Source organism: Salminus brasiliensis, chromosome 3 (genome assembly GCF_030463535.1).
Source record: "Salminus brasiliensis chromosome 3, fSalBra1.hap2, whole genome shotgun sequence".
Taxonomy (NCBI): Eukaryota; Metazoa; Chordata; class Actinopteri; order Characiformes; family Bryconidae; genus Salminus; species Salminus brasiliensis.
In genome coordinates this window covers 13,010,643-13,035,118 of record NC_132880.1, presented here as the reverse complement: position 1 = coordinate 13,035,118, position 24,476 = coordinate 13,010,643, and the positions used below count along the sequence as shown (strand labels likewise).

The 24,476-nt window shown below is 38.5% G+C and overlaps 2 protein-coding genes across 4 annotated transcripts; both read right to left on the bottom strand.

The window, feature by feature from the left end:
- Positions 1-4,454: 4,454 nt before the first annotated feature.
- On the bottom strand, positions 4,455-9,202 carry gnb3b (guanine nucleotide binding protein (G protein), beta polypeptide 3b). The gene is made up of 8 exons (XM_072674655.1): positions 9,146-9,202; positions 8,400-8,545; positions 7,725-7,788; positions 6,840-6,996; positions 6,661-6,727; positions 5,273-5,474; positions 4,739-4,955; positions 4,455-4,561 (listed from the first exon to the last, which is right to left on the bottom strand). Exons 1-8 carry the CDS (start codon positions 9,200-9,202, stop codon positions 4,455-4,457), a joined length of 1,017 nt encoding a protein of 338 aa, XP_072530756.1.
- A 7,367-nt stretch (positions 9,203-16,569) lies between these two features.
- LOC140551824 (CD209 antigen-like protein C) lies at positions 16,570-24,130 on the bottom strand. 3 transcript variants are annotated; one of them, XM_072675541.1, is made up of 6 exons: positions 23,934-24,130; positions 21,424-21,549; positions 20,656-20,853; positions 19,342-19,505; positions 18,593-18,708; positions 16,570-17,651 (listed from the first exon to the last, which is right to left on the bottom strand). In XM_072675541.1, the coding sequence occupies exons 1-6, from the start codon at positions 24,034-24,036 to the stop codon at positions 17,492-17,494; spliced, it is 867 nt and encodes a 288-aa protein (XP_072531642.1). In that variant the 5' UTR covers positions 24,037-24,130; the 3' UTR covers positions 16,570-17,491. The 3 variants fall into 3 exon arrangements, with proteins under 3 accessions (XP_072531642.1, XP_072531645.1, XP_072531644.1); XM_072675544.1 differs by having other exon boundaries at positions 21,424-21,525; XM_072675543.1 differs by having other exon boundaries at positions 21,424-21,528; positions 23,934-24,129.
- Positions 24,131-24,476: the final 346 nt, after the last annotated feature.

Below are 24,476 nucleotides of genomic sequence, written 5' to 3'. Positions count from 1 at the left end.
TGGAATTTTCATTCAAATAACCTAGAGCAGTTATCTACTACCTAAACAAAAATAGACCTGTTCTAAGGAATAAATCAGTGTTCAGATTTTATAAATCATATTCTACCCTCAACTTAAATATGGTTGGAATGGTCATTGAAATAAATCGGTTTTCCTGTTTTTGGAAAGACATATGTGAGCGTGTAATACCTTAAGACCTCCTCGACAAATACTAAAAGAACAAATTTTCTGATGGTGAAAACACACAATTATTTAAAAACGTCTAACAAATTGTAATGATCTAGAACAGTAATCTACATCCGAAACAAAACATAGGACTTTGCTATTTTTGTAGTTGTGATTTAACAAATATTATTGTGGGTGTTATTTTAATGAATATTATTATTATTATTATTGTTATTATTATTGTTGTTTTTAGTAGTAGTACTAGTAAGTGCATTAGTAGTAGTTGTTGTTATATTTGTTATTGTTGTTGCAACTATTAATAATAATATGCTAGTTTTACCATATGCTGTTTTCTGCTGTTTTCTTCGGTATTATTAGTAGTAGTAGTAGTAGTAGACGTACTAGTAAATGCATTATTAGTAGTTGTTGTTATTTTTGTTATTGTTGTTGCAACTATTAGTATTTTTACTGTTATTTTGTTGTCTTTTAGTATTTTTACAGTCTGTGGTTGTTTTTTGATCAGTGTTATAATGGTTATTATTGTCACTATTAATGGATTATTCAGTTTAATAATAATAGTCATTTGTCATGTTAATAATATTTCTAAAACATGGGACAATACAGTGTTTCTAATTTTATTTATTCACAGTAAAAAAACAAAAAAACAAAGAACACATCAAAAACTAAGTATTTATCACAGCTCCGCACACAGGCTCTTTGTACACTCTAACACCTGCCGATGGACAGCTCCCAGACCCCTAAATCCTGGATGACGGCCGGGCGTTTTCCAGGAGCTCAGGGTAACCGGGTCCATGTCTTGCGCTTTTCAATCCCAACCGCTTTCATTCTGGTCACACGGAACCTGAGGCTGGTCACATCTGTCATACGGGACCGGAGATTGGCCACAGTGGTCACATGGGACCGGAGGCTGGCCACACTGGTCACACGCGACCTATGGTTGGTCACACAGGACCTGAGACTGGTCACAGGGGACCTGAGTCAACTGCTCTCTTTTGAGCTGATGAACTCTCACCAACTCCCTTACCTTAACCTGGAGGTTCTTCCAGGCTCTCTTGAGGTTCTCCCTCCCTAGCTGGGTCTTCTCCACCGGTCCTCTCACATTCAGCACAACAGTGCTGGCTGGGTGAGGTGACCACTCCACTCCGCTGCTGTCAGCGGAACGGGGAAGGCTAAGCATCAGGACCCTATTTATATATTTTAGGGTGATGCCCTTGATACATAAATTAGGGAATAACACGATCGTGAGCCACTGCCATACTGGTCCCACTGGACCTAAGGCACTTCTCACTGAGAGACAGTCGCTCTCTTTTGAGCTGATAAACTCTCACCAACTCCCTTACCTTAACCTGGAGGTTCTCCCAGTCTAGGTGACCACTCTGCTCCGCCGCTGACAGCGGACTGAGGAATGCAGAGAGACGGAAAACTATTTATACATGATATCATGTTAATAGTCACAGAACACCACAATTGTGACGTCACCAAACACACACTCCACAGCCAGAGCCTGTCAAAAGCACTGCCCAGGAGCAGCAGTGCCACCAAGCATCATCTACCTGCCTAATGAATTTAACCCTGTTCATTTCATGACTGTTTTATATTAAATCTAAATATGACACCTTTTGAATAATGGACTGAGATCAGCTCATTCAATGTGTGCAATCAGGTGTGCTTCATCTTGTTTCCAATGAAATCCTGCAGCCATACCAGGATTACCTTCGTAAACGTATTTGTCACTGTACAGTGTACACTGTACAGCGAAATGTGTCCTCCGCATTTAACCCATCTGGTAGTGAACACACACTCACACACACATGTGTTAGGGGCAGTGAGTACACACACACACACCCAGAGCAGTGGGCAGCCAATTGCAGGGAGCAGAGAGGGTAAAGGGCCTTGCTCAAGGGCCCAACAGTGGCAGCTTGCCGAGGCCGAGAATCGAACCCACAACCCTGTTATCGATATCCTGGCGCTTTAACCGCTGAGCCACCACTGCCCCATGAATATGACATGGGTTCAGTGATATATTTTAAGGCAATTATAAGGATGAAGGTATTTACGTTTCATAGAGCTCCTACAAAAAGTGACTCTCACTCTGCCTTGACTGTCATTGTCATGTTATCCATTGTAAGAAAACACTGAGAAGTGGATTGAGTGCTCAAGTTGCATCACACTAGTTTTGAAACTAGAGGATACAACTACCCTCCCCAGTTTGCTGGAACCAAGCCTGTACTGTTCTGCATGGCACATTTGTCCCTGTTATTGTCCCTTAGCTAACTGGCTACAGATCCAAACAGCACAAAAAGGTTGTATTTTAGCTTTTGCTCACTAGTGGTTCAATTTGACTCCCTTCAATTTGAATAAATTCAATTCTAAGCACAATCAACATTCAGATTGGTAGCTAAAAAGTAATTTCTTCCATAAAAATACTTTTTCATGCTTGAACTTGTGACACCATTGGCAACTATAGAATTTGTCATTTGACCTGTAGACATTTGTAACTAATTAATCAGAGCTGTCTTGTTCCAATTCAGCAAAATAACAGAACTAATAGGCTACATTGCTTATTGTGTTATATTGTTTATATGAGCACATAGGCTCTTGTGGTCAGTTGCATAAGGTTGGGAATGCTCTAGAATGTCATTGCAGCATAAAGATTTACCTTCTCTTGAACTAAGGGCCTCAAACATCCCTGGACCTTTATTCTTTCTCCATCAAACTTTACAGCTGCACTTTGCATTCAGACAGGTAGCATACTTCACCCATCAGCCAAACCCAGATTTGCTGACTAGTGAGAGTTTGGAACTTAGCAGTGTTATTTTTCTCTTGCTTTTTGCATCATTGCTAGTGCACAAGCATGACGCAACACATGTCGGGTCTCATTTTATTGATTTTGCTTTATGATCTGCCTTTTTTATGTTTAATTAGACAAAGACAAACAAAGATTGTAAAGTACTTCACCATCAACACCATATCCCTAAATATGCACTCAATGGTACTGAACCATAACCTGCTTTTAAGAATGACCCTAATGAATTCATGGACCTTGTATATACTATTTTAAAAATATTTGATTGCTTTGCTATTATATTCAGCCTGTATGTCCTAACAAGGAACGGGTGGCATGTTTTTTGCCCTCTTTACCTTCTTTTATGGATCTGTTAAAAATCGAATTACTTACCTAGATACCTTCAAGTTGAAGAGGAAATTCGTCTAAAAATTTGTTTAGTAAAAGGAGGTGCAGTAATTTTTTCTCAAATACTTTAACCCTTCTTAAACACCTTAACTAAAACAACAATCACCAAACAACTGAAATGTTTAAGTGGATAAATTGATCAAATGCATGGGAGCTGCATTATATATTTAAATATACATATACATAGATACACATGCTATTGTTTAATGCAGAATTCTAAGTTTATTAGAAATGTTTTCAACAACCATGTTGATGTATTATGTTTTAGGAGAGACTGTGGCATTGTAAAAGAAGAAGTGAAATTTAGTGTATGTTACAAATTCATTGTGTTGTCCTCAAAAGAAAGTCTTAAATGGACTCAATAATACTTTATTGTGTTTTGTCTGATAAATAGAAGATGATGGCCATTTTACAGCAAACATATTGCCTAAATGAGTTGCCAGCTTTTTTATTGTGATAAAATGGCAGCTGTCAAGCTGTACCAGACATGTAAACTGTGGGTGCGGGATAAAAGTCACTGTACATGAACTCTGCACCCTATTAAAATAGCTAAAATATACAAATTTACATACAAACTTTCAGCTAACAGTGAGGACATTTCAGTCCTGAGACACAAAAAAAACCCCATTAAAATCTATTTTTCTGTGCTGTAAGTTATTCTTTTTTATTCTTCATAATTGACTTAACTTGTTCATTGTATTCTTTTTCAAAAACATATAGTATGTATTTGTATAGTATAGTATTATAGTATGTATTAATTCCAGCAATTGCTATTGTTGGTGTTTGTCATTATGTAATACATAAACACGTTTCACTTCCTTCATACGCTGTGGTGCTTTTGAAAGGACATTGCTTAAACTTCTTTTTATATCCACTTGTTTTCCAGAACTCAGGAGAAAGAAAGAGAGAAAGAGAAACAGTTGCAAACTGAAATGTTTGAAAAATAACCCCTGCCACTATACCTGAATCATTTTCCCTCCCAGTTTCTTTAACTCTGCTTTGCAACTATAGCTTTATTCCTCATTTTCTCCCATTCTCTCCCTCTCCTCATCATTGGCTTTGCCACTGAATCAGCTCAGTTCCAGATCTTCAAGAAGCTATCCCATGAGCCAGTGCACACGCACATGCCATCGTCCGGCACTCCAGTGCAGCTCACCCTGTTGTCATGGCCAGACAGCACTCCTGGAAAAAGGTGAGGAGATGAGGATTAAGGAACCTTAATGAATGTTTTTCTTCTCATGAATGAACCCCTTAACGTATATTACACGCCTTTTAGAGGGTTAAAGTAAAATAATGGCATTTTCCTGACATTCTTATCCAGGGACTACAGTGTTGTATTGATTCGCTCATGCCACTCACCAACTTTCTCGCCCTTCAGTGAGTCCCAGATATTGCAGTTAAAGTTGTCATAGCCAGCGAAGATGAGGCGGCCAGACATGGACAGGGCCAGTGATGTTACACCACTAATGAGCTGGGCGTCCTGGTAGCCGATCACTTCCTGATCAGAGCGGATGTCGAACATCTTGCAGGTGCAGTCATCTGAGCCAGTCACGAAAGCGTTTCCACTTGGGAAGAACTAAAGAGGAAGGAAAGAAAAGTTTAGGGTGCCTTTCAAAATAGTGGAACATCTGCATTCAAAATTGTTCTAAGTTTAAATCCCCTCTCAAACTCATAGGCATCCGCAACCCTCTTTCTAGAAAGCCACAGAGAGTTCTTTGAATCTCGTTATAGCAAGGTTTAAATAAGACAGACTCCCCCAAAATCCTCTCTAACAATGTTTCTATACAGCTGACGTGGTACATCCAATTCTTATTTTAGACATTTTAAGCAGTACTAAATGTGGAGGTGACCTCCACTTTTGGAAATGGAGCATCCTTGTTCCCTCATACTCACACAAATGGCATTAACATCACTGGTGTGGCCCTGGAAGGTCTGCTTGCACTGGCCATCTCTGACATCCCACAGTTTGGCCAGAGAGTCGCAGGCCCCAGAAACGAACAAGTTCATGTCAGAGGACAGAGCTAGACACATGCAGTCACCCACATGGTTCAGGAAGACTGTCTTCTGTTTGCCAGTCTCTATGTCCCACAGGGCACTAAAAGGGAATGGGGGGTGGTTGAATTACAAATAGAGAATGAAACATATAGATTTAGATGTAGCAATTGTTTAATTGCTACACTTTATTTATACAGTTCCCCTCATTTCAGGGCACCATAATGTTTGGGATGTTTAGCTTTACAGGTGCTTATGATTACTATATGTTTGTTACTGTATGTTATATTGCTTCCAGGCATAAGATACCTAGGCTTGCTACTAAGCTTTCAAACACCTTTGGAATCTGTGGTTGCCATTGCTCACCCTAGGGACAAGAGCTGTGCCAATCAAGAATAAAAAGACATAAAAAGAGATTGCAGTAAAACCTTGGATAACCAAAATAAATTGTGTGGAGTATCTCAAAGAAATAAGGAATGCACATAGGAGCTCATTAATCACAAAAGGAAGACAGAACAACCCTCACTATGGTAAAGAAAAATCCTCAATAGTCTATCAAACAGCCTTTAGGAGGTGTATTGCCATGGTGATGACAGAAGCACTAAAAGAGCAGTAAAGATAGAGACAATGTTCGGTCAAAATATTAATCTTAAAACAAAGTAGTGTAATAATATAGCACTAATATAGCAAAAGTGAAAGATAAATATAGGGGATGTTTTCTGAGATGGCTATTATACTGTGAAACTCTCATACCATTGCAACCCTAATGTTTAAGACAAAGAATTTTGAGGTTTATGGAAACATCTTATCTGCTCAATTTCTGATTAAAGCCTCTAAAACCATTGGGTGGTGCTTCATCCCACAGCAGAACACACTGCAACACAGTGTAAAAATTAAAAGTAAGGGAAGAAGGCCCCAAAACAAGCAAGAGCTGAAGATGGCTGTATTAGTGGCTTGGCAAAGCATCACCAGAGATGATACTCAGCACCTGGTGATTCCAAGCAGTCATTGCATGCAAGACCTATGCAACACAGTACCCATTATTGCTCTGCCCCAAACATTATGGCCAGAAAAAGTTATTTCAAGATAGTGAAACTGAAATGTATGCAAATACTCTTAAATCAAATGTGTACTTTAAGTGTAGTGGAATGTGCATGTAAATCACATCTGATTTGAAAATTTGTGTGATATGAAATGAGTATTTGTCTATTCATATATATATTTAAAGTGTTACTGCTCATTTAAGAGTTAATTCAATCATGCTACATGCTTAATGTAGTATTGCTTACCAGGTGGTATCACCAGAGGCAGTGAGAATTTCATTGTCATTGATGAAGCGAGCACAGGCAAGGTAGCCTAAATAAGTCATAAAGATTCAGGGTCATTTTACAATACAGATGGTAGATCACTAAGCAATAGCCAGTAAAATTATAAAAAAAATGTTTCTCTAATTTCAGACATTATATACCCGTGTGTGCATCCAGTTCTTTTACAATCTTAACAACGGGTGTCTTCAAGTTGTAGACGGTGCACATGTTGTCAAGGCCACCACTTGCCACAAGGTTTCCAGAGGGGGCATATCCACAGGTCATCACCCATGAGGACTTTAGGGGAACTGCATTAATCTGGATATAAGGAGGAAGTATGTGTTAGCCTTTTTTGTGTCAAGTTTTTTTGCGGGGGAAACAGTGGGACAAATAGGAAGATGTAGGAAGATGTTCATGTAATGAACTTCAGTATAAGATGATTTCACTTATGCATACAGAGGCCTCAGGCTAAACATTTTTTCCCAGTGTTTTGCAGTATGCTACTGCTTCTTATTGAAATTCAAATATTGGGAAATCTTTTTTTTGAGAGCACATAACTACCTAACGACAATTTAGACTTTTGGATCAGGACACTGTTTTCACTAGAATAAAAAAACTAAGAAATTATCATCAAAGGTCATCAAAGGTCTTTCTGACACACTAAGCTAAACTGCTCAATATTAGCACTTTTCACATGCCAGCTCACCTGCTGTCCCTATAATCTGTACAAGCTAATTAAACAACAAGCTAAAGGGCGGCTTGTTATCCACCTGATGCTAGACAGCAGGCCAACTGAGGTGAGCAGTGTTGCTATGTTGACCAACATGTAAGCTTGTAGGCCAGTCCAATTTTTAAATGTTATTAGCATTATTAAATGATATTAGCATTGTAGGTATAAGGTAAGCAGCATAGGATGTAGTACACTTCTTGTTGTTTACCTATTTAACTGTGCATTTACTGATCTTTTAATGATCTCTGAGGCAATTCTACAACTTAAACATTGCTACAGAGGTCCCGAGTGTATATGGAATTTCTGCCAGCCTCACCTTGTTTCCAGAATGGGTATCCCATATAAGAAGTTTACCATCCTGTGAGGCACTGACCATTAGCCTGGAATCAAGAAAAGGGAGGATTAAAAATAGTATGAAAAATATGTAGTGCTCATGGAGTTGTTGAAGTTATACCAGTGAGGAAAAAAGCCCTTTACACATGAAACACTGCATCTGTGTGGTAAGTTGCCAAAAGGTTGCTCTCTAACTAATTCTTAGTTCTTGAATGGACAATTCAGGACTCACAATTCTGGCCCAATGCTCAACGCTTGTAAAATACACTCAAATTGCCACACACATACATTCATAATGTATAATGTATCATAATGTCTAAGTTATTAAAACTCATTGCACTGTTATTAGAGTTATCTGTTATGGGACTTGGCCTCCACTCTAACTGTATTGTTAGTAGAAGAAAAAAATCTATGGTCTATGGCTATTTTGGTACACATGTTCAACTAAGCAATAAAGGGGATTCACAATGATCACAAGATGGCACAGAGAGGACTACAAGGGAAATCCTAACTTGGATAGCCAGATTAAAGCTTAGCTGCAGGAGACAGTCAAACATTGATCAAAAGACACTGTCTTGAGATTGATCCTTTTGTCTAATCAAGCTGTGATACATAATGTGTGAGGTGAATGTATACGGTAAATAAACCACATTCTCACTTGTTATCTGTGGCCCAGTGCAGGGCATAGATTTTGGCCAGGTGACCCTTCAGTGTCTTCCTGGTCTTCAACTGTATGGTGGGTGCAGGGGCCAGTCCAGAGGCTGCAGAGGCCAGGTCGGTATCATGGGCTGCTTTGCGGGCTGCCTATTGGAAGAAATATTAACTACAGTTGGTGTACACTAAGCTGCAGATGTATTTTGAACTGTAATATATAGAGATAGGAGAAAAGTAGGAGTTGAGATCACGTGTTTTTGTTGATGTGTGTACAAGACAAGACCCCTCAGTTCACATTACTTTAAGACATTCACTGAAGAAGGTGCCTTTGGACCCAAATCGTCTGTGTTTTTCTTCCCTTTTACTGTTTCTGGTAGCAAGTATGTTGAAGTATCCCAGACCTTTCTTTTTTTTTTTTTTTTTTTTTTTGGGGGGGGGGGGTGGAGACTATCAGAATAATGACTTAAGTTGTTAAAAAATATAATGAAATAAAAGTAATACAAATAATTAGGTTACTCTTTTGGTTAGCTATTGGCTAGCTTAACTAACAGAGATTACGTACCAAACTGGAGAAGCTGCTGATTAAGACCACACCAGTTTGAAAATTTAACCTCCATGTATGTAAGTGCTAACTAAATAACAGACAAATGCAGCTTATTTTCGTCTACAGTCAGTATTAGCTACAATGTACTGCTTGTGAACCTCCCGTGTATGCCCTAACGATAGCGGCCCACTGTATTAAAGTCCTACCTCAATCTGTGTCTTCAGGGTCTCAGCCTCCTTTTTCATTTTCTCCATTTCACCCATGGCGGCAGCTGGTAAGGGTGGTCAGCTATGTATGGCAATAGATGGAGACAAGCAGCAAGTTACCTGGCCAACAATGAGACAGAAACAGACGAGAACGAACTTCACACCATGGTTCTTCAATAAATAAATAAATAAATAAATAAATAAATAAATAAATAAAAATAAATACATAAATGAAGGAATGAATGAATGATAGTGATTGGAATTCGACTAATCCATACTTCGTTTTGTTGGCATGTTAGTTAGCTAATGCAATGGGGGATCATATAGGCTTACTAAATGACTGGAGTTCACTGCGTGGCCATCAGCAAAACAGTACGCATCCTGATTTCTATAGGCTGTATACAGTCTTAAGCAAAAACAACCTGTTTTTTATTTTCTAAGTAAAGAGAGTTGACTTCTTCTACAGAGAACATACTTTGGGACATTGTAAAGCATAATTACCAAAACAGGCTTTGTTAGAAATTGTTCTTAAAATGATTTAATATTTTATACCCTCTCACCAACTACCATGCTAATATTCTTAATCCTTGATAGCTGATTCTGTATATAGATGTTGACTTATTTTGGGCATTCTTATTACCTCCATAATGAAAGCATACTGCTTGAAATAATTTATGATGCCAAAAGTAATATATGATTTATTCATTAACCTTTTTTCTACTTTTACAACCATTAACAACCATAATTGGAATTTGTAATGCAAAATTAGGAAGACTCATTTCTAGTATGCTATCCTATTGTCCTATGTGCAGATTGGTTAGGATTTTTAGTAAACTATTTTCCCCGGCTTATTCAAAAATGCTACCCAGTCTATGCAACATCAGAAAAAAAACTGACCAGTGCATGGCTGGATGAAAGCAGTAGATGAAAGAAGTAGGGGGTTAGGCCTAAGCTCCACCAGGAGCTTTCAAATCAAATCTTGTCATCCGATTACCAACTGCTCTTTACCACTGGACAAAGAGGCATGTAGAGGGCACAGAAATAATCAGAAGAACTGTTTAGGGGTGTACAATCAGTTAATAGATCTGCTAATGTTTGGGATGTTAAAAATAATCCTAAAAATCTCAGATGAAATGACTCTTGCTCTTGTGAGTTGCAAAGGCTATAGTTGTCACCTCTAAATGAGTCCATATTCTGAGAAAATGTCTAAATAATGAGATAATGCATGAGTGCCCATACTAAGGTTAGCAAATCACTAAATCACTAAATCTCACCAAACCATTTTTCCCACAAATTATAGTGGCGTCTACAGGCAAGCACACACTATAGACAAGACAACATGGCACACCGTGTCATTTGTTTTCCAGGTTTTCTTAAAAGTTCACTAAATCAAGAAGTAGACACCAGGGATCTCAGTTGGCCTTCAGCTGATGATCTCCACCCATGACAGCCCTCCACAGAATGAATACTGGTTGGCTCCACCAAACTTCACTTGATGATCACCCGAAAATTCTTTAAAAGTTACTCACCTTTCTAAAAACACAAAAGTACCAAAGCTTCTCTCTGCTATTCCTCTATGCTTCACTCCGGTATTTGCAGCTCCACTTTTTGGTGCACCTCAGTCCAAAAGACAGTCCTTCTATCTCTCTCTTTCTCTCTACCTCTCATGCGTTCCACCAAGAGACTGGTTGCAACTTACCTGTGAAAAACTCTCTTTCTCTCCAGCTTCCTCCAGAGAGGAACAGATGAGGATTGGAGGGGATGAAGGAGATCAGGGATGAAGGGATAAGCCTAAAGATGGAAACACAGAGAAAAGAGAGCAAGAGAGAGAGAGAGTGGAGGCAAAGGAGGGGTGGCTGAGAACAGGGCAGAGAGTGCAGGTAAACCGATTGGTGAAGGAAATCAGGTTATGGGGTCAAATGACAAGAGTGAGTGCAGACAGCAAAGGACAAGGTCTGTAATGAAGAAAAAGGTAGGTGGATGGTAGCTGATGCTGACAAAAAGGTTCCCATGTAAGTTGCAACAACTTAGAATGGTTCTTCTCTAAAATGTATTGGTGTGTTCTTGATACAGTGTGTCGGTTAGTGTGGAATTAAATATGAACTTTCGATACTACAGGCATTTCAGGTCAATGTTTAATTGATGCAACATTTGTTAAACCAAGGACTAGGAATGAGGATGAGGATCACTGAAACCACATACACAACACCATTAGCAGAACTAAGTGCGGCATGGTGGTATGATGGCATGAGGTAGGTAGGAAGGGCGTTGTAATTTGGCATTGAGATGGAGGAGGCTGCATTAGTTTGTCAGACCTAATGGGTTGATCTCACTTAATCAGGATGTAATTGGATATCCGGGGAAACAGCAATCCCGTTAAGGAATTAGAGCAGGTGAATCCGACTGTGCGTCACCAATGACACAGAGTCAAAGAGAAGTAGGAAGTAGAGAAAATTGTTGACAAAAGCGAAAAGAAGGTGTTGATGTACTTATTGCGCGACAAGAATCACATCTTAATTTGTGTCATTTATGGGTAGTGACTGCAGGACTCCCCTGACCTTATCATGCTGTTCTATCTGCAGCTCATATTTACAAGTCAAGGTAGAGTCAAAGCCACATAAAGTAGTACTGCAGTGTAGTTTAGTCAGGTAATTGGTGGTGGCAGAATGACTCATTTTAAGCCATGCTGATGTCTTTGTGGTGGTATGCTACAAGCTGGGCTAGCTGCATTAATTTACAAGGACAGTATTCATCACACCTGTTGAACACCACTGGTTCCAGCAGTGGTTCTGAAGACCTTTTTCTAATTTGTTTTTTTTTATTTGACTTAACAAAGTGCTTTGGCAAAGTTTATCTGCAATCATCTAGTTGAGACTAGAAATAGTTTCGCATCTTGAAATACAGAGTTTATATTACAGGGCTGATACCAGACCTAAACCCCAAGATTTGGTTTTTATTTGAAGTTATACCATTCAAGGACTCTATTTCTCTAGTGTCGATGCTTCCCTTCTTTTGAGGCTGGTATATAGCAGCATTGTAATCACTCCTTAAGACCTTGTCTGCAATAATCCAGCTCTGTTAGTGCAAGCAAGCAGGATTGGGTTACTAGACAGGTCTTAAAAGACTCAAAGTTGAGTAAGCTAAATGTACAGGTTGGATTGGGGCTCCAGTTTCATGCCCATGCAGAGCAATCATGGTATTTGACATTCTGTGGATAAGCAGAAGGTTTTAAAAATAGACCAGAGATTTCTAATACTTGTTAAGTTGTTGAATTATCTGTGAGATGTCTGGGAAAAGACAGAGATATTAAGACCACAAAATCACCCCTGGTCCTAATTGAATTGCCACCCCTGCAGGCACTGCTCTTTGAGGTCTGTTCACAGCTTTTAAGTGATGTTTAGGTTGATGTACTGTGAGGACCACTGCACAAACTTTAGTTTGTGCCTCTTGAGGTTGTGGATTTTGAGATGTGTTTAGGATCACTATCATGCTGTAATCATTCTCTTTTCAACTTTTTTACATCCATTCTGATGTTTGCTTCCAGAATTTACTGCCATTTAACTAAATCCATTCTTCCCTTACAAACCCTTATCACTCTCCCTGACCACTCCATGGTTTCTAAATGTCCAGTGTAAACAAGCTAGCTTAAGTAATCGTCTCATGCACAGCGTTCAGATTCTTGCCAGCCGGCTGCATCATCAAAGATGAAGGTCTTTCGTTTGGAACACCTACTCAACAGAATTAGTTTAACGTGCTGTTGCATGGTAAGTTGCTTTAGCCACAATGTGTTGTAAGATAAAATGCACCTCAGAGCAAACATATTTATTGCTCTGAGGCTACTGATTTTAGAGTGTATAGATATTATCTCTATAACCTTTTAAATATTCAGTTAAAACAGCATCCTTGAGTGCTGCTAAAAAGTTTGTGACTTTACCACTCACTTCGTAAGGTTTCCTTTTTTTGTTCTAAAGGTGTCCACCATTTTCAAACAATGCATGAACTCAATAAAACATACCCTTTTTGTAAACCTTGTATGTTGTTAGACTGTAGCTCCTCCTTCTTGATGCATTTTCAAAAATAACTTTTTTATCCCACAGATCAAATCAAATGTATGTTTTTACTTAACTGTTGATGTCACAAAGCAGCTTTACACAATCAGTAATTAGTAAAAGACACAAGAAAATCAATAACATAAAAAGACATGTAAATCTAAGACCCCCAATGAGCAATTCAATTCAATTCTGTTCAATTCAAAATGTATTTACATAACGCCTTTCACAAAAAATGTTGTCACAAAGCACTTTACAGAGATCCAGGTCCATGCCTCTTATGAGAAAACACCACAATGGAGGTGGTAGTGACAGTGGCAAGGAAAAACTCCCTTATACTAAGAGGAAGAAACCTTTGGATAAACCAAGACTCAGTCCGAGGAACCCATCTGCCTTAGGTTGACCCGCACAGAACAAACAAACAAACAAATAACATTACACAAAGAACTAGACAGATAGATAATGAAAGCCTAGGGCTAATGTAGGAACAGGTTATGAAGTATGAGTGTGAGTAGGTACTGGACATATGCTCAGTGTTAATGTTAAAGTCCATGCTGATTAAGTATGTGTATGTATAGCAATGGAGTGTGGTAAAAATGGATCATTGCAGAACCCAAAGCAGAACCGTACCACAGCAGGGCAGTGGAGAGCCAGGCTGAGCGAACATCAAGGCACAGCAGGAGGAACAGGGAACCACAGCACATGCAAAAGAGAGAACAGAAAGTAAGAAAAAAAGGGTTAGGCGACTTGTGTCAAAAGCTCTGTTAAGTAGAGGAACAGGCCTGATTCCAGAACATGGATAAATGGACACCTCCAGAGTGGACGGCAGGGCATCTTAGTACATGTAAAAGAGAGAGAGAGAGGTTAGGATGGTTGTGTTGGAACTCTGCTGAGTAGTGAGGCCCGATACCAAGACACAGGAACTGAACCAAAAAAGGGCAACTCCAGGCAGGCAGCTCAGGACATGAGGGAGGAACAAAAAGATGAGGATTAAAACAAGGTTTGCGTTTAGTGAGTGACCTGTAGCAGAAATGGTTAGAGAGACAGCCACAATAATAGTAATACAAAGCCTGTAATCAGAGTGGGACTGAACAGTGGTGAAATGTAATCAGCAAGCCAACAGCGACAGTTCTTAACCTGGTCTTGGAATACCATCAGCACATTTTAATGTCCAATCACACCCACTTCAGTTCAGTAAGGGCTTGTTCATTTATTAAATGCAGGGGGAAGCACAGGACCAGGGTTTAGTGCCACACAATCTAACATGCCACTGCCATTTTGGTATTATTGCTGTGCTAAGAATCCATCAAACAATATCTTGTCAGATATTCTGGTCAGATGGACAGGTTAGAGTGTAGCTGACATTATGTGCACACTGTAATGAGTTCTCCTAACATGTTGCAGCTCAGTTTAGTGCACGGTACATTTCAAATCAACTGAACTCAAAAACATTCCTAAACATGCTTCAGCTGAAATACTTTACACGATTTTTGGTCTGTGCCCTCTGCATTTAATTTACTGTTTATTACTATCTGCATATAAAGATTCCCTCTATCATATTGTGCCTTCCCATTCTCAAACTCCTGACCTTGAAAGGCTGTGGTGTTTGGGTGTGTGTGGGTCTCCGGTCTCTTGACAAGCAAGATGGTAGGCATTTGCACTGCTCCAGAGCTGTGAATCCAGTCATACAGTTCTGTATGTATGATCACAAAGGTTGCAAGGGTGCAAGATATCCTCCTTATAAACTGTGGTACTGTTTGCCATATATTTTCCATTAATGTAACATTACATGAGATGTTTATGATCAGCATTTCACTTTTTTATACAGGTATATTTTATACAGGTATATGATATATGTACAACATATATCAAAGTCAAGATAAAATTTTAAAATGCAGTTAAAAATATAGCCTCAAATACCATAGAATTAAAAAAAGGCCATTAATGCAGTCTGTGCAATGCAATAAGTAATATTTAAAAATACCATAAATACAGAAAACACTGCAAAATACTGTACTTTTTAATATAAATAATAATAATTTACTCAGAATAATGTACTCTTTTATGTGCAAATTTACAGCTCTAGAGTAGAGAGCAGCCTAACTGCCTGCTCTTCAAGCGTTATGAGACCATAACACAAGATCCCAGCAAGGGTTGACACTCCATTCTCAAACCTCCCAGTCTGGAGTCATCATGTAATAGAAGTTGTAACCTACAGGTAGGGAAAAAATACACACAAAAAGCAACAGTACAAGCTCAAATCATTCTGTTTTGTTTACCAAGCTGAGATTCAGAGTTAAAAATGTGAGTAAAGAGAACATTTGACTAATTGTTTTAGAGTGGGTGTACCAGTTAAAAGGCCCTGTGTTAGTTCCTAATAAACTGACAACAGCCAGTCTCACTTTAATCCAGTCTAACTGGCTCTGACAGAAGCAGGCTAGCGCTCTTCCTAGTTGCTTCTGTGGTAACACGATCAATACAAATGGGAGCACACTTAGTAAATGAGTAATGAGTATGTACTTGGCCCATTAAAATCAATGTTCCCCACGGTATTGCTTGAAAGGGCTAAATCAGAAATTATTACCAGGAGAACTAAAGAGAGATAACTGCTTGTAGTTGCACCAAAGTTTATAGTTATTTCAGGTACTGTCCATTCATTCCACTTGACAAGAGAATAATGTTGATCTTTCAAGAATAAATATTTCCTTAAATATCAGACATTCCTTGTACACCGGCATTCATACTTAAGCAGGTCTTAGCGAATCAGAGAGCTGCCCCGTTATATAACCCATGTCATATTTAAACACCATTGAGTGTCCCAGCCAACAAGAGCCGAGCCATTTAAGGTCTCTTATTGAATGTGAGTGAATTTGATAAGCCAATCAAGTGTTTGCAGGGCAAGTGGATGTTGGAAGAATTAAGCAAAATACACAATTTTGTTCTTCATGTAAAGATTTGTGAATGTTTTGCGCAAAGATTTGTAGATTACAGTGGCTGTCAATACCCATACTGGTTGAAAGTGATGTTCAATAATGATGACATTTAAAACGTAACCCTATATTTAGAATAATTATTATCTGCAGTATATATATGATGTATGTACAACATTCTATGTTGGTGCTTTATCTATTGCTGGTAGAAATGAGCCTGGGTAAAAGGAACAACAGATATCCTCCTTGTCGTACTGTTTGCCATACATTTTCTATGTCACGTTTCATAAGCTTTTATGATAAGCATTTCCCTTGTAATAGTTGGATTTTACACACGTTTCATGTACAACATATATCAAAGTCATGGTAAAAACAACACTACGCTTGTCATTGTTCACATTCAAAGACAGTTGCAGTTGATAATATAGGCTCAAAGACCATGGAATAAACATAGTTTTTTAATCAGTAATGCAGTCTGTGTAAAACAATGAGTAATATTTGAAAATACAAGAATTAAATGCAAAAAAGTTGTACAAAATATAGTACTTTTTTATATAAAAAATGATCATTTAAAAAATATTTTATTACAATCACCCATGCCTTTTTTCAACATGACCACTGATTATATGGGGAACTAGTAATTACATGTCAAAGCATTTCAGGTTCTTTTAATCAATAATTGTTCCACTAAATTAATGCACTTTGACTGAATGAAAAAATAAAGAAATAAAGAAAATGCATAGCAAGATTAAGAAGTAATAAAAACAACATTGATTAGTTCTGTACATTCATGATAAAGCCTATCAAGTGCAGCATTTGCCAAAGGCATACCCAATACTGACCCCTGCTGACAGAAATGGTTAAAACAGCAATGTTTAAAAAGAAATGAATAAAAAAGAAATACTCACCAATACACATCAAACTTTGTTGTGTGAAATATTAACAATTTATTTCTTATTTATTTTGCTGCATGACATAATTGATGCAAATGTAAAGTTAACTAAAGTAAGTAAAGCTTAAGACATGTTAAGAGCACAACAATTAGTCATGAAATTTGTTAATACTTTATTTGACCAGAAAGTCATTTAAAATGTTTTATGTCATTAAGCAACGATACATGAGTTATGGCATGCTTATATAAATGTCACATCAGGCATTTATTTGTATCTCTGCCACAGCAGAGAACTAGACTGGATGGTCAGACTGGCTAGGAGGTGACTATTTATTTGACGTGTGCCATAATTTTAAGTCATGTACAGTTCCTGACCTAAAACACAGAATGTCAGGCACATGCATGGAACAGCATCACATCCTGCATTTATTTAAACATCAGACATGAAAACATCAGAAAGTGATTATGGTTATTACTATGTCGACTCTGCCTTCTTCTCACAGATCCAGGGTAAGGACATGGAGCATGGGGCATCATACCAACTCTTTGTAGCTACGCGACTCATCACCTCAGTCTTCACTATGTAGCCACAGTCTTCATTAATGTGGTTATTGGGTTCCCCGTCTTCCCAGAAACTACAGCAGCAAAGCATGCAAGCAAAGGATGTGTATATATATTTTTTATATTTTACCATACAGGTTTATTTTCCACACAAATTATTTCATTAAAAAACAACAAAGGTAGAAATCTGGATCGGACTGTTAACAGAATGACTGACTGATGATGGGATGCTGCTTAGTCTAATTTCCGTTTGAAGAACTTTTTAAAAGGGTCACATTACCAAAACTAAAAGCTACACTGTAAAAGTGGTTTGTCATGTATGTATGCATAGATACTGCCATGGCCTAAATTTAAAGAAGTTGTTTGCTGCTTTGATGCCCAAAACCAGCATCCATGGCTGAGGTGCCCTTATGCATAACACCTAACCCCCCAGTTTCTCTTTGATTGCTCTTAGTTGCTCCCTAGGTGCTGCTCTAGGTGCATGTTCTCACTATCCTAATCACTAGTGTGAATGTGGGTGCCATGGATCGGTTAAATGCAGAGGTTAAATTTTGTTGTTTTGATGTGCAGTGGTAGTAAAGTGTGCTTCATCCTAAAACTGTATATCGCAGCTGTCCAATGAAAACCATCTCCGTTTTCAGTTTTCTTCACCAACTGAATCCTGTAGCTGCTCTGTAGACTGTGGAAATAATTCTGGATGAATAGACCAATCAAAATGCTCTGAACTCCAAGTTGCTTTTATGCCACTCTAGCTGTTCATTTAGCTTTACTTCTGGATTAGGAGCTTTTTCATTTTAGAAACACATTTGTGCAAGTCCTCCATGCAAAAGGAAGACATGGACTATGAGTAGAAAAATCCTCCAGTTATGCTGATCAGTTCCAGTCACCAAAGCGGCTGAGCGTTAGCATTGCAATGGACAACAGTTCAAATGAAAGATACACAGCTTAATGGCTTAGCTTAAAGCCGAGCCAATATCATAAGAGAGTCATAAGAAGAGGTTACTGGGAAACTCACCCTCCAACTAGTTTGGTTCCATCCACCCAGAACCAGTCTCCCTCTAACTTTTCATCACTGATTCCAAACCAGTAAGAATTCCAGTGACCTCGTGGCAACAAGTCCCAAAGGAAGGTCTATAAACAGACAAGAGTGATTTAAAAAGTAAAACTACAGTAACAGATTTAAGACTAATAAAGAGTCAAGTAACACTCAGAAACTCTGTAATTGCCCAGGGTATGACAAGGTATCATATTTTGGGAAAAAAGGAACTTATGCAATGATGTTATTCAGACATTACTGCAGAAGTTCCTACTTCCAACTTCTGCAGATAACAAGTTTGTGCTGTGTCAGACGAAATTTGCAGTTAAAAAAACAAAAGCTTGTAAATGGATTATGGAGGGTTTTCTGCTTCTCTGTGTGACAAGCAAGCAATGGCGGGGGAAAGGGCTTATACTTTCCAATCCATTGTATATGTGTGAGGGTTTGCAAGTACACATCACATGTAAAACAGGTATAGGGTACAGACTACGCAAAAACCTAGTATCTCCAGTGACGATATCTTTAATAGGTCACTGCACTCAAACATGATTAACCAATCACATTATTGTCAATGGTCTGCCAGTGTTTTTTTTCATGATTGAGCACCAAGCCTCTTATGTTCGCTAAGGGTGCTGTACGTTTTTACAATACTTAAGTATAATTTACTTATAATAATTTAATTATATTTCTTCTTTGATGTTGAAAACTGAACCACCAGTTTCTTTAACCTGTTCCTCAGCGGTGTGGATGATGGCGAGGTGACCTCCTTTCTCCTGGCAATAATTCTGGCTCTCTTTCCAGCTGCGGCCGAATACTGAGATGAAATAGCAGCTGCCATTAAAGTGGAGCCATTCTTTTGTGCACCGAACTGGCTCTGGTGTCGGGGTGACCTCTGAATAGAGACAGAGCTTGTTAATGTCATTTCTCAACACTTTTTCTACTATTATTCTCGTTGTATTATTGTATAGTAGTTCCACAACAAGCCTGTTCAACAGCAATGAGAATACAAATGATTTTTCAACTGTTCAGTAATGTGTGCTCTCTCAGTGTCATACTACACCTTCATACTACACTGTTAAAAGTATAAAATGCTTTAGGAACTTTTGGAGGTTCTTCAGTTCAGTTTCAAATGGAAAAACCTCAAAAAGATCCTCAAGGATCTTATACTTTTAACAGTGTCAAGAAATGTTTAAGGGGCTGTATATTTATTTAGCTGTTTTGTTTATGTATGTATAATGGGTACAGGCTCCAAGATAATTGTACAATTCACTGCCAAATAAAATATTTGTTGGATTTCAGTCGGGTGGGACTATATTCGAAGACGTTAATGTCAAGTGGTCTCTCAAACCAATCCAAAATTTTCATTAGTAGCTAATTATTTAAAGCCCATCTCCTCACAAGCACTGTGTATGTACCAGGGAATCAGTGATCCAGCATTTTAACTAGCTATATAGATAACTAGATAACTAGCTACCATTGAAACACCCCTGAACTGTGGTAAACTGACTGAAATAAGAGGTTTGAATAATAAAATTGCTACGTTTGCTGTGCCTACCTTACAAAAGACCAATTTGACAGTTTCACACACACTTTTTCTCTCTCTGCTGACACCAGATGTCTGAGCTGCCAGTCAGAGTGTGCAAGTCAATAAACTGAATGAATGAAAATGAAATAATGGTGCTTGAATAAGTTATTGTGACCGAGCTACAGTGCTGCAGCGAATGCTACCATGTTTTTATGGTTGACCAAACTTCTGCCAATAGCACCTATCACTGTGGTATCTCTGTATTAATTCCTAGAACATACATTTACCTCCTAAATCCAACTCACAGATTAGGATTTATTGGTGTAAATATTACTGTGGATGATGATCTTTAATTGGGATCTTTGAGATTTAGTTGTATTATTTGCACTTGACTACACATCCCCTTTAGCTTAATGACTATATTTATGATCTGTAGTGATTAATTCTTTCATAATAAAAAAGTGACTATAAGTGAATAATCATTTTGAACCTGTGCAGGGTTAAAAATGTAACTTACCAAGCTTTTCAATTTTGGCCTTTAGCTGGTTAATTTCATTCTCTAGTTCGCTATTCTTTTCCTCAAGTCTCTTCTTCTCTGCGGTAAGGCCAGTCACATTAGCACAGGCTTTCCGCATTTGTGTAGAAGAAAATGAGGTGGAATTCTGGGAAACTTTCTGGGAGTTCTGGCCTGTGCTCACAGCATCACCTCTCTTATCTATAAAAGAAGAGCACAAATGGGGTTTGAACAGAGGAGTAATTGAATGAAAGCATAAGTTAAGGAAGAGTACTCTTCCTTGCGACGGAATAGAAATGACTTGAAAAACCAGAGCATGACTCATGCTCATGACTCAGCAAGTGATTTAAACATGAATGAGGAGATTAAGGTTGAAGTGCGATTGTTGAAAAGGGCCATGCTGAAGTAAATGTGGTATATTTGAAACTAGAATGTTCTTAGAGGTAAAATAATTGGTCATATAATAATAACAATAACAAAACAAAACTTGTTGAAACACTTTCAAATTTAATAATCACTGTTTGCCAGAACTTAAATGAGCCACAAATCCTCATCTTATGTAACTAAAAGATCACGTAACATATAATAATTGTGCGCAAATTGCGGGAAGGAACTGCAGAGATGGCTGATCTATATCTCTGTGGAATAATACACAATCTTACAAACTGGCAGCACTCATAGCACAATAAAGAAATGTCTTGCCAGTGTATAAACTATCCACACAAAAATGAACAAGACGAAGATGATATCAGAGAAAACAAGGAAACTTACAGTGTACAGTTGTTGCCACCAATACCATGAGTAAGATGAGGCAGAAAGCTGTAAGACATGCTGTAGCCACTCTGTAGGGCCCATGGTGTGCCAGTCTCTGGCCTGCTGTTGATTGGGTTACAAACACTATTAGTTATCAGCAGTTGTAGAACTAACAGGTAGATAGTGGCCCATTTACAGTCTGACAATGTGTACCTCACTGTTAAAAGTATACGTTTAGAGGTTCTTAAGTTTGAAAATGTGGGCGAACATGTTATAGAGCTCTGAGAAACCTTCAAGGAACCTAAAAACCTTTTCTTAAAGGCTCCTCAAAGCACCTTAAGAGATTCATCCACAGTTTTCAAAGGTTCTTTAATATTTTTAATTGTGCACACATGCTTTCACAGTGAAACACTGCAAACAGCACAGCAGGAAACACTTCTAGGAGGTAGTAGTAGGTTCAGATCACTTATTTCTCCCTTCATGATCATGCTCCCTGCTGTATTTATTCTAGATGCAAAAACTAGATTCAAGACCTATCAGTCAGTGAAACTGCTGATTAACAGCTCAATTAACAGCTTAACAGCTCAACACCAGCACAAAGAAACAGGCAGAACACAGGTGAAACTGCCTTTCCAGCATTTTAAAGTTCTGCAAGCAAAAAAATGATGTGATGAATGAATGCTCACATGGTCACTGACTCATGCTTTCAACACACCACAGTACTGGGATTATATAGCCTATCATTTCTTCATTCACCAATTACAACATTTTAAAATGGATTGCATGCTGTAAAAAGAGGCCAATAAGCAGATGAGGTCAAATAAGACATGCTAACTTTCAATGCAAATGTTTTGCTCTCTGTCCCTTTTCACAATGTTGCTCCATTGTTTCATCACAACTTGTTCTTACAAATTTTGCATGATAATCCACAACACATTTTGTAGAGCGGGCACACAAAATATGGGGGCCAAAAAGGGTTCTTTGGGGCAATGCAGTATATAACGTTTGGCTCTGCAGACAACCATTTTTCTTTCTTTAAATAACAAATTTTGTGAATGAAACAGAGTGTAGATTCCACATAACAAATCTTCTCCTGTCTTTTCCTGATAATACAAGTCCAAGAATAATCCTGTGAGCCCTTTGGATTCTAGGTATGTATTTACTTTAATCTCAATCTTGTTCTCTTAGTAATCTCTTAGTAAAAAAGTCTTTTTAGCAGTGTAGGAAAGTGTGACAATAGGTCAGACAGGGGATTTCTGGCTTGATCTGTTCCTAAAACACAAACGTTGGAATAAACACTTATAAGTTAAAAACACTACACTGATTTTGTGTGTGTGTATGTATGTGTATGACTGTGAGTGTGTGTGTGTTAACTATGTCCCAATGTATTCCATTACCATATAATACACAGTTTATCTAATCAGTCATTCATTCAGTGAGCTCCATACAGTGGCTGGTGTGTGCAGAGGAACCAAACCTGTGTTCTTCTAATTGTATTCTATCCGAAATGTCAATCAACAACTTGACAGCTTGACATGCAACACATTACTCAGTATTTCTGTTTATGTGTATTTACTCCAATGTTATATGTTTCTTTACACAGTGCAAATGCACAGTGCATTTTCGGGACTAGTTGTCACAGTCTCATACAAATACTAACTGCAGGTTTGGGACAACGAACTAATCTTATTAGTGCAGTTTCTGCCCAATGGAACTATCACTTGTTTTAAAGCAATAACTGAATGGGCTTTTCTAATGTTTGCACCTGATTCACCTTGGTGAACTATGCCCTGATAGCAACATTAACATGGCCCAAACCTGGGCCACATTTGCATTTACCAGTGGCCCACATACCATTTCGAATGATGTGATTTTTGACAAATATACTTTATATATAAATATATCATTTTCATCCCTTTGATTTCCTCTGCTGAATGAAAATACATGCACTGTTTAACAGAATAATTAAAATGATAATTATATTTAAACAATTATGATAATCATAATCATCATTATTACAGTTATGGTGCAGTCAGTGATGCAGTAAAAATAGGGAAAAGTTAAGACCATTCTAGGGGCCTTTGACTGAGAAAATTCCTGGCAGCGCCCTTGGGTGAAGCATTCAATACTACAGCTGTCCATCACAGATAGGACATGGCTGCATCTCATCCAACCATTTAAACCAACACTATCAGACCTGACCCACCACTGAACCACTACTTTAACAACTAGATCTAGTTGATAATCTGGGCTGATGTCATGGTTAAAACATCTCATGTTTGGATGATCTGGAGCTTCAGAACTTTGGTCTAACTTTGGGCAAGGGTGGCTGATGCAGGGCCCCCAAATAACAGGAGAACGTCACACGTCAGACAGACGCCTTGTATAACCCCACCATCCTGTCTTTTGAACAAGTCATGCATTACTCAAATCAACGTTTGAAGAAGTTTGCTCCATCCCTCATTTCGAACACACAACACTTCTGGTACGTTGGAATACAAGAAAAGACTTCTTAAGCCTGGTCTCACGTGTAGGCTGGGCTCTGAATCCTTCCTCGACCTGGGTACCACTGTCGTCGATGAGTTTCGAATACATCCCCTCGCTAGATAGCGAAGCCGCTTCAGTAGACATGACTGCAGAAGAGTGACAAGAGTGACCGCTTCAGTAGACTGCAGAAGAGTGACAAGAGTGAGTCTGGTCTAACGCAGAGTTCGCCTTTCACTGAGGATGGCATTGAAAGAGGCGTGTGTTTTTTTGGGGGGGGGGCTGTGCTGAGATCAGTGTGGGCGAGTGGCTTTCAGCAACGAAAACAGAGGTGTTGTAACTTCCCAGAATAGGCTATTTCAGAACAAGCTCTTTGACGCGTTCTTTCCTTTTACACCCGTATTCGATTCGAGCTTAGAGGCGGGTCCTCTGGGAAGTGGGAATGAAACAACTCCCACAGATGTGCAACCATGTTCAGGTCTTCGGGGCCGGTTTACAGTAAAGGCAATCATAACCATCTTTTGGAATTCCTGCCTCAAAACTGTGGAAAAAGTTGAAGTCTAATCTAGGGTTTCTAATGAATAAAT

Excerpts from the sequence above, each read along its gene's own strand:
- LOC140551824 (XM_072675541.1), bottom strand. The coding sequence starts at position 24,036 with ATGTCTACTGAAGCGGCTTCGCTATCTAGCGAGGGGATGTATTCGAAA. Across the intron at positions 20,854-21,423 it reads GGTGGCAACAACTGTACACT|ATAAGAGAGGTGATGCTGTG; the intron begins GTAAGTTTCCTT and ends CTTCTTTTATAG. Across the intron at positions 17,652-18,592 it reads GGAACCAAACTAGTTGGAGG|TTTCTGGGAAGACGGGGAAC; the intron begins GTGAGTTTCCCA and ends TTGCTGCTGTAG.
- gnb3b (XM_072674655.1), bottom strand. The coding sequence starts at position 9,202 with ATGGGTGAAATGGAGAAAATGAAAAAGGAGGCTGAGACCCTGAAGACA. Across the intron at positions 6,997-7,724 it reads ATACCCATTCTGGAAACAAG|ATTAATGCAGTTCCCCTAAA; the intron begins GTGAGGCTGGCA and ends CCTTATATCCAG. Across the intron at positions 5,475-6,660 it reads GCCTCTGGTGATACCACCTG|TGCCCTGTGGGACATAGAGA; the intron begins GTAAGCAATACT and ends ATTCCCTTTTAG.